The 9,692-nt window shown below is 57.7% G+C and overlaps 1 protein-coding gene across 3 annotated transcripts; it reads left to right on the forward strand.

The window, feature by feature from the left end:
* The first annotated feature begins 898 nt into the window (after nucleotides 1-898).
* On the forward strand, nucleotides 899-9,356 carry C22H3orf18 (chromosome 22 C3orf18 homolog). Of its 3 annotated transcripts, XM_019985094.2 has the most exons (5): nucleotides 903-1,181; nucleotides 2,777-3,138; nucleotides 6,193-6,218; nucleotides 6,738-6,885; nucleotides 8,110-9,356. In XM_019985094.2, exons 2-5 carry the CDS (start codon nucleotides 2,905-2,907, stop codon nucleotides 8,188-8,190), a joined length of 489 nt encoding a protein of 162 aa, XP_019840653.1. In that variant the 5' UTR covers nucleotides 903-1,181; nucleotides 2,777-2,904; the 3' UTR covers nucleotides 8,191-9,356. The 3 variants fall into 3 exon arrangements, with proteins under 3 accessions (XP_070632749.1, XP_019840653.1, XP_070632750.1); XM_070776648.1 differs by lacking the exon at nucleotides 6,193-6,218 and having other exon boundaries at nucleotides 899-1,181; XM_070776649.1 differs by lacking the exons at nucleotides 903-1,181; nucleotides 6,193-6,218 and adding an exon at nucleotides 1,190-1,286.
* The last annotated feature ends 336 nt before the right edge of the window (nucleotides 9,357-9,692 follow it).

Below are 9,692 nucleotides of genomic sequence, written 5' to 3' on the forward strand. Positions count from 1 at the left end.
ATTAGTAGACCAGGGTTTGAATGCTGACTCGTCGGGGGGCTTTGTCCAGGTCCTCTCTGTGTGCCTCAGTCGCTCCTATAAAATTCATGGCAGGGTCTCTCAAGTGTGGGCTGCCAATGCCACTCCCCCCTGCCCTCGAGTCTATTGTCAACTAGATCACTGTTGACTACTGTTAAACATGCAGTTTCCGAGGCTCCGTCCCATACCCAGGGATCTGTATTTGTAACAAGCTATTAACAAGCGATCCCCAAAAGTTCCTCTGAAAAACCTGAGAATTAGAAGGTATCTGGAAGCTCCTCACTCTAGAGGTAATCGCGCTCTGGATGGAGGGGTATATATAGGTTTTCCTGGGTCCAGGTGCCCAATAATGCCTCTCCAATAATAATACCGTTCCATCTCCCTATTTCTCTGAAAGATGCCTCATTTCTAGCCAGAGGTGAGTACCATTTACCAACAGCCCTCACACCAGAGCCCATCTGAGCAGGAAGCTGAGAGCCAGGGAGGAGAAGCATCTTGCTCTAGTTCACCAAGCTAATGGAGCGTCCAGCCAGAGTTCAACGCTGGCTCAAGGACTCCTAGTTTAGTGCTCTCCCCAAACCTGTGCCCACCTGCATTTGGGGAGCGCGAGTCTGTCCGGGTGGAGATGAAGCCCGGGCTAGCCGGTGGCCAGAGTCCTGCCCTAAGAAAGGCCTGACCGCCCACAGTCCCCCGCGCGATTCTACGTGGGCCAGGGAGAATGAGCAGTGGTCTGCAAGAACTGCGACCCGGCTCCCGCTCTCGCTGGGGGCAGAGCCAGATCTGAGCGGCAGGCCAGCGGACCAATGCAGAGCCGGCTCTGGGCCTGACAGCCAATCCGGGGCCGGGGGCGCGGGGCTGGCAGGGAGGAGAATAGCTGGAGCATCGCGGAGACGCCAGGCTGCTGGCCTCAGCCCCACCCCCGCGGTGGGTCCCGGCCCGGCCTGTCCCTGTCCAGGCTGGCAGAGCGAGCGCTCGGCTGTGGGCGGTGCGACGTCACAGGCACAGCCCAGGAGGTCCACCCAGGGAGGGCGGACCTCGGGTCGGACCCGCCGCCCCCTACCCTAGGACCTGGGGGGTCTCCCCCGCAACCTTGCCCCCGCCTCCTGCCGGTCGCCACCACCCCTAACCTCTCCGGCTGAGCTCGGCGCCCCAGAGAGGATTAAGTAAGTGCTGAGGTCGCCGCTTCTGTGCAAGAATGGAGGAATCAGAGGGGCGAAGGTGGGGATGGGGATTGGAGTAGCGAGGAATGATGAACCTGGTGGAGAACGGTATGTGGGTTCTCGGAGGTCGTAGCGCCCAACCCTTTTCCTCCCCGATTCCTTCTCTTGCCCTTTGGAACATGAGGCAGTCCTGAACAGTGATGAGCAGGGCCCTTTCTCTCCTTTGGAAGGAAGAATAAACAGAGCCCCAGAGCAAGTGTTAAGGGTCTGGCCCAAGGTCACGTCTCGGGGTCAGTGGCAGAACCAAGAAAGAACCTGGGACTCCTGACAAGCCCAGCCTACCTAGAGGCAGAGGACAGAGACCGGCTATGAGCCTCTCCCATCCCATGTTTCTGTGCCAGCCTTGCCCCTTCCTAAGGGGCCATCCTGCATGTGTGCCCACCTCACACACACCCATGCACCCACACGGGAGGCATCCCACATATACCCATGAGCTAGCGCACAGCGTGTGTATGCAGCCATGATCTGTGCATTCCTCCTCTCCCTAGGCCTGCCCTTCTGCAGTTTGGCTGGGACTTCTTTCCACTCGGTCTTATCCAGGGCCTTTTGGCCTGGGAAGGCCAAAGTCACAGCCTGGACTGGGCATATTGCCCACCCTCTGCTCCCAAGGGAAGAGGGACGGGTAGGAGAAGTCATTTCAGAGTGGGAACTCCATTCTTACCTCTGAAGATTCACTCTCCTTGACTGTCTCCTGGTCCCTGGCAGCCTCTGGCTCCCTTGTAGGGGTCCAGGGACCCAAGAGCTTACAGAGAAAGCCCATCAGAGGCCCTGAATGTAGCCTCTCTCTCCTTCTTGTCTTCTGGCCTTGCCATACCTGTCCCTGCCCTCCAAGCACAGGCTGGACAACACACGGCAGAGTGGGTGCAGGGGCTTCTGTGGCCCCGAGTGGCCAGAGGGAGAAGAGCTTACACTTGCTGGGTGCTTACTGTGGATAAGGGTTGTACTGAGCTAAGTCATTTCTAGGCACTACTTCATTCTGATGTCAGTGACCCTCTCACCCTTTCTGTGAGGGAGGTGCCCTTAATGCCTGCAGCTTAGACTCAGGGAAACTGAGGCAGGAAGAGGTGGTTGACTTTCCTAGGGTCACTCAGTTAAGTGGCTTGAACCAGAATTCACAGACAGGCCTGTCTGATCATTGTGCAAGGAAAAAGCTGCAGTTTTTTTTTTTTTTTTTTCCTCCAAGCAAGAGGTGAGGGATGGTGGGGGGGGTGGGGCAGGACGAATGAAGATGAAGAGCGTGGGGAGTAGGCGCTGGGGTGGGGAGTGGACTTTTTCTTTTAAGCCTCCCCACTACCTTTCACATCTTCCAAGTATGATCGCTGTGATCATCTTACCCACAAAGAGGGGGCAGGGCTTCATTTTCACGTCCCTAAATGCACATGGGATCTATAGTATATGAAGCACATATCCCAATGGTCCCTGAACTTTCCCTTGCCCTCAAACTTTGATTTCCCCTGTGCCTTCAGAACTTAGGGGGACTTCATCTCACCACAGAGTCCCGTCCTCAGTCTCATGTTTTGTTTTTTTTTTCTTTCCAGCACCCACGGAGCTCCCTTTCAAGGACGTGGCCCCCTGTATGGGTAGTGGGGGCCGCAGGTTGGGACACCCCTGGTGTCAAAAGTGAGCGGGCAGGTTGGCTGACCACAAGCAGTCTCTCAGCATCGGCATGGACTCCAGGATCCCATCTGCTAGGGGCTGGATCAGCAGCCGCCCTCCCACCTCTGAGTCTGACCTAGAGCCTGCCACAGATGGGCCAGCTTCCGAGACCACCACCCTCAGCCCAGAAGCCACCAGCTTTAATGACACCAGAATCCCTGATGTGGCTGGTGGCACCACCGGTGTGGGCACAATGCTTCTGTCTTTCGGGATCATCACCGTCATCGGCCTGACTGTGGCCATGGTGAGAGCTGGGGCAGGCTGGGGCTGGCCCACATGGCTGTCACTTGGCAGAAGGGTGATCAGCAGTTAGAATTTAGAGAATCTAGTCAGAGCACAATGGTCTGTTACTGATAGTACAATCCTTCCCTTTCCCAAGGATTTGTTTATATGGGGGCCCAGAGACCAGAGAGGCTGCCTCTAATCGGAAGAAAAAGAAAAGGTTCTGAGGAACACATGGCATTTTGAGCTGGGTTGTGAAGGAGTTGTCGCGGAAGGTGTTTCAGATGGCGGGTCTTGATGGGCAGAAGTGTGGAAGCAGACAGCTGGCTCTGTGAGCAGCGAGCAGGACAGCGAAGCAAGTGAGCATGGGGGCCTTACAGGAGTAGAGGCCAGAAAATAATTGGGAAAGATCATGGGCTGCAGAGTCTGGATAGGATGCTCTGGGCACAGCAGCCTGCTGGCAGTGTTCATTTATTCACTTGGCAATTAATTCATGAGCACCTGCCCTGGATCAAGCCTTCAGGACCTCAGGGATGAGGGAGAAAAGGTTCTGCAGTTCTTACAGGGAGTGAGCGAGAGATACAACCAAAGGTGCTAAGGGTAGCCTATACGGACTGGCTTGGGGAATTGGGTGGGCATTGGGGGCCTTCCTAGACTTGGTGGTCAGGGACAGCTGAGGAGGCAACATTAGGGCTGAGACCTCTCAATGGAGACCTGGCCCCAGTGTCACAGGAGGGGCAGAGTTGGACAGGAATCAGGGTAGAGGTAAGCTGGGCTGAGGCTCCAGGTGTCCCCCTGAGAGTGGATACAATGCTTCCAGATCTGAGATCTGCTGCTGAAAATATGGTCTCTCCCTTGGGAATTCCCTGTGGTCCAGTGGTTAGGACTTGGTGCTTTCACTGCCATGGTCCCGGGTTCAGTCCCTGGTTGGGAACTAAGATCCCGCAGCCAAAAAAAACAGGCATGGACTCCCTCTTTAAGACAATGCATGGACACTCAGAATGTCACCAAGGGAGACTGCGTAAGCTGAGACCTGGAAGGGTAAGGGTGCACCGTAGGTCCCCCAGCAGGCCCGGCAGTGGTGGCATTCGGCCTGCTGCCCCTCACAGGCTCTGACAGCCGGCCTGAGACCTAGGAGCATGTTGCTCTGACAAATAGGGCTGTGGATGGTCCATCATGGCTGGAGCTGCTGGTAAACCATGGTCACCATATGGGCCCCACAGGCTCCGGATCGCTGCCAGGGAGCAACTGCTGTCCAGCAGGCAGGGCCAGGACACAGCACACAGAGCAAGGCCAGGGCCTGCACAGCCTTCTGGGGCAGGGGCAAGGCAGAAGGCCAATGTTTGGCACCCACGTGGTGGTTAAACAGGCAGAGCCACCAGAACCTCAGGGATAAAGCAGGGACTAGACCCAAAGATTTCATCCTGGGAACTTGGGAAGACTTCCTTACTCTTCATTCTGGAGGCACATTCAGAGGGCCAGGGTGTATGGCTTTATGTCCCAAAGCAGAGAGATAGGGAGCTTATGGGGCAAAGGCAGTGGAGGGCAGGAAACAGCTCCTGAGCCAGGGACAGGTCCAGAGAGGTAGGTTCCTTGAGTACTAGGGAATCTGCCCTCATGCCAGCCATGAGCCAGGCCATGCTATGTGGAAGGAGGAGCAAACCAGTGCCAGGCAGTGTGCTTCACATCAGAGGAGCAGTGCTGGAGGGCTTCCTGGAAGAGGTGGGGCTGCAGCTCGACAGTGAAGGGTGGGAAAGATTTGGAAAGGAAGGTGTGTTGGGGGAAGGTGTTATTATTTGGGGCAGAAGGAGAAGCAAGGATGAAGGGTGGAGATTGCTTCTAGCATCTCTTGAAGATCCTTCTGTATCCCAGGCCATGGGGCAGGGCAGGGAGTGCAGACCACTGGGGCTGGAGCTGCTGGTTCAGGGCAGGCAGGGGCTGGGCCAGAGACCTGGAGCTCCTGTCACCTCCCACTCACAGGAGAGCAAGGGGCCTGCTCACATCCTGGGGGTGGAAGGGGGAGCAAGGGGCACCTGTTTCTTCCCACCTTTGGGGTCCCCCAGGAATGAGCAGCAGGAGGAGCTCTGGGCCAGGCTGGAAACAAACCAGATTCAAGCTGTGAATGAGCCACCAAGAGTGTAGGAGCCACGGCGGATTTAGGACAGACTCTTGGAACAGGGCTTTCCCCCAGGCAGAAGTGGTCATGTTCCTGGGAGTCAAAAATCACCAGTTTAGGGATTAGCAAGATGGTGGCAGACGTCCTTGGGGTCCCTGCCCAGGTGGTCACCTGTGTCTCACCCCCGTCCTCCCCTTCCTCCCCACTTCTTTCCTCCCCTCCTCCCGCCTCCTCGCCCTCCTCCCCCACCCCCACTGCCCTGTACCAGGCTTTCCTGCTCCAGCCCGGAGCTCTTGGGTCCCGGATGTTTTCTCAGGCTGCCCAGGCCTTTATCTCCAAGTCTGTACAATGGTGGGTGAGGACCCAGGGGTCTTCCTAGGTTCCTCCAGCATCAGGGTTTGGTCTGGGCTGATGTCCAGGGCCTCAGGTCCTCCTCCTCAACCCCTTTCCACTGAGGACCATCAACCTCCCCAGAAACCCCGGAACCCAGACCAGAGCCTTGCCCAGAGCCACTGTTCTGCCGAGTCTGGCCTCTGTCTGTCACCTGCACTTTTCACCTATACGTGGGGAAAAGTATTGTGCCTGGGGACAGTTGAGAGGAGGGGGTGTGCTGAAGTCCCCTCCCCACCCCCCCCACATACACTTCAGCCCTGAGGAGGCTGAGGCAGGCATTGAGTGGCTGGAGCCTCTGTCAGTATTGGCAGGATGGGCCCATGAGTCCCCAGGCCAGGCTTGACTGTGGTTTTCCCAGGCAGGGCTGCTCCCCGCCTGTGATGCTCTTCAGCATCTCGTAAATGCCAAATGGGGTAGGAGGTAGGTGTCCATGGGATGGGGTCACTGAGGACAGGGGTCCTAGAGGTCTCCCATTCATCAGCCTCCGTGTGTCCCCTGTCCTAAGGACTGCTGGGTTAATTAGGGCCTCCTTCCCTGGCCATCTGATGCTGCCTCCCTCTCTTGCAGGTTTTGTACATCAGGAAGAAGAAGAGGTAACTCCCTGGCTGCCCCCAAGACTGAAGCCCGTGGGCTGTGCTGGGCTGGACTCTAGGGACACGGGTGGGGAAGGAGAGTCCTCCCACCATGAAGGTCCCTCTGCCTAGTCAGGGAGTCAGGGTCCCTCCTGCCCACTCAGGATTGGGGGTGACCACTTTCCCTTGGAGAGAGCTGAACCACCCTTGCCCTGCTTCCATTGACTCCACTTTCCCCACCCCAGGCCCCCCAGAGACTGTGGACCACACAAGCCCCTGGCTAAGCCAGTCCCCATGGCCCCCACAGATGACAGCTCTGTGACCCTTGACCCCATCTGTCCCCAGGAGTGGGTAACTCTCCCTCCCAGGCCACCCATCCGAGGAGCAGAAATGTGCACAGAAATGTCTCTCATTGAATCCTGGGGAAAATTTTAGGACCATAAATAGGACTGTGTCTGTGGATGCGCAGGCAGGGCCTAGAGGGCTGGTGGGAGGGGAAGGGCCTGCCCAGCCCCCAGCATTTTCTGCCCCCACCCCCAGGCTGGAGAAGCTACGCCACCAGCTCATGCCTATGTACAACTTCGACCCCACGGAGGAGCAAGACGAACTGGAGCAGGAGCTGCTGGAGCACGGGCGGGACGCTGCCTCTGTGCAGGCCGCCGCTGCTGGGCAGGCCATGCAGGGCAAGGTGGGCGCTGGCAGGCTCCTCCACCCAGCCCGCAGGCCACTCGTGGCTCTCCCGCCCCACCCTCCCTCCTTTCCCGGGCAGCTTTCTAACACCTGCCATGTGGTCAGGTGGCAGCTATATGGGCTTTGTCAGGTTGGATTAGAAACGGGTGGAATTGCTCCTTGGCCCCCCACAGATCACTGCACAGCCAGGCTGGGGCAGCCTTGGGGTCCAGCCGGCTCTGCCCCTGATCACCTGGTCACCTGGGAAGGTCCATTGGCCTCTCTGAGCCTCAGTTTTCTCATCTGCAGTGAAAAAAATACCGATTCTTGCTTTGGGTGCACCCCTGAAACTAGGGGGAAGGCAGGAGGGAATGTTGGGAGGCTGAGACCCTGGGTTCCTCTGCTTCCTGAGATCGCATGCTGAGTGAGTTGTCACTGGGGTCAGATTCTGGCACCTCTGAGTAGACCGGTGGGTTCCCAGTAACTGGCAGACCCCAGGCAGATGCAGACCCTGGGCAGACACCTCCCGTGTCCACAGGGTTGGGTACCTGTGTGGTTATCCTGCCAGAGGCACTGGGCTGCCCGGCCACTTGCCAGCAGTCCCTGAGATGTCCGGGGGCCAGAGCCCCATGGAGAGACCTGGCCTCTCCGGACCGTGATGCCCGTTTGCATCCCTCCTGGCCTTGATCCCACAGATTGCTAAGGAATCTAGCCCCACAGAGGCAGCTTTGGGAGACTGGATTCAGGAAAAGTGGAGGCTGGGAGTCAAAGACCCTGTGGTTTAGCTACCAGTTCTGTGTACCTGGATCAGGACTCACACCTCCTTGGGATATTCAGAATATTGGGCTGAGAATCTCTGTCCACCCAACTCTTGGGACAACTGGCCATTTGACAGTCGTTTCCTGTGCACCCCTTGTGCCAGCCCCTGTGCTGCAGCTTTGGGGCTTGGGGTGCAGAGGTGAGCCCCCTCTGCTGGGAGAAGGTGGTACATGTGTAATTAATCCTGGGACCCCAGGGAAAGCACTGCCTCTGGCTGAGAAGGCAAGACTGGGGATGGCTGTCAGGAGGAGTCATGGGAGGAATCACTTGAGTCAGGTCATATTTCTTGGCTGAGCGTATGGGAGGGCAGGCAGAAGACATAGTGGGTGCCAAGTGCAAGTAAGCAGCAGAGGGTGGAGGTGACTGGGTAAGAGAGGGCCTGGCCTCAGTCAAGGTCCCTGATGCCCTGACTGTTTCTGTGCAGACCACGCTCCCCTCTCAGGGCCCAGTGCAGAGGCCCAGTCGGCTGGTGTTCACCGATGTGGCCAATGCCATCCACGCATGAGTAGCCCAGGGATGAGCCTGGACGTCTGATGAAGACATCTGCTGCAGTGCCCACAAAGCCGCCCACTCCAAGATCACTAAGACCGACTCTCAGGACCTGACCTGCTGAGGCCCCAGCTGTTCTGAGGACCCAGCTGCTGACTCTCCAGGCTCTAAAAGGGGCCTCCCCACTGCCCCCCATGCCAAGAGGAGGTCTGTCCATATGACGGGGATCCATGAGGTCTTCCAGCCACCCCTCCCCGTTGGCCGGCTATGGGCTGGGTCTACGCTCGGAGGAGAGCTGAGGGGGAGGGGAGGCGGGGGAGCAGGTGTGGAGGGATGCGGGGCCAGACCCGCAGCGAGGCCCCCTGCATGCACATCACCGTGCCCACCTGCAGACACACGCCTGAGCCAGCACAGAGGGCAGGATGGAGACCCCCACACTGGCTCCACCCTCCCCCCGACCCCCACCCCAAGGTGTGTAGAGGAACATCAAGCGGGCCACCCCTTCTCTGACATCAGCGATCAGGGACTGGCGGGAGGGGGGAAGCCGAGCCAAGGGTCCACTGCCCACTGCGTCTCTTCACTGGGCTCTACAAGCCAGTAAGCAGCTTCGGGAACAGTCCCCCTGTCTTAGTGTTTATTGGGGATCCAGGGTTGGGGGAGAGGCTACCGGTCTGGGGCAGCGGTCAAAGGGTTGCAAGATCAGACTGCCTGAAACAGGGCGGGGATGGCCCCTTGCGGATCAGAAGAGACCTAGTCTGGGTTCTGATCACCTTTGGTCTGCCCACGCTGTGCCCCGCAGAAATTCTGCCATTCTGGGGCATCTGGGTCAAGCCAGACCCCAAGAGCCTGGCGCGTCTCCGCAGGGCACGCATGCGCACAGGAGCATGCCAGCGCCCCGGTCTTGCCCAGCCTCGCCGCCGCTGTCCTCTGCTGGTTGGAGCGGACGCAAAGGCGGCAGGTACTAACCCTCTGTTGGACAAATACCACCCTCAGGATGTGAGGGCCTAGGAGGCCTTCGTGGGGAAGGTTCTGGATTTATTTCCTCCTCTAGATGCTATAAATACGTTAGCATTGGAGCCAACTGAAAGGCTGCGGGTAATTTGGGATGCGCAGAAACTGTAATTTAACTCACAGCATCTCCATGTGAGAGCATTAAAGATGTAATTAAGACATTTGCACAAAGAGAGTGTGAGCCCGTGACACTGAGGATATGAAGCCCCAGCAGGGGTGGAATGGGTGAGGGGCCGAGGAGGGAGGGTATCTCTTGGGTCCCAGCCATAAGGAGGCAGCTCGGCTGTCTTTCCTTGATCTGTCCAATGACATGCCTCTGGTGCTGAGTTCAAGGCTGTTCCGGGGCCTTGAACCTCAGCTGTGGGATGGTGTCACCATGCCTGCTATCCCCTTGATTGGAGAGCCAAGTGGACAGGAACTATGGGACCAGAGGAGGGAGGGGGCTTGAGACCCATAGAACCTGTGTCTGAAACACAAAAGAGAAAAAAAAAAGGTTTTTTTCCAGAG

The sequence above is a fragment of the Bos indicus genome, chromosome 22, assembly GCF_029378745.1.
Source record: "Bos indicus isolate NIAB-ARS_2022 breed Sahiwal x Tharparkar chromosome 22, NIAB-ARS_B.indTharparkar_mat_pri_1.0, whole genome shotgun sequence".
Taxonomy (NCBI): Eukaryota; Metazoa; Chordata; class Mammalia; order Artiodactyla; family Bovidae; genus Bos; species Bos indicus.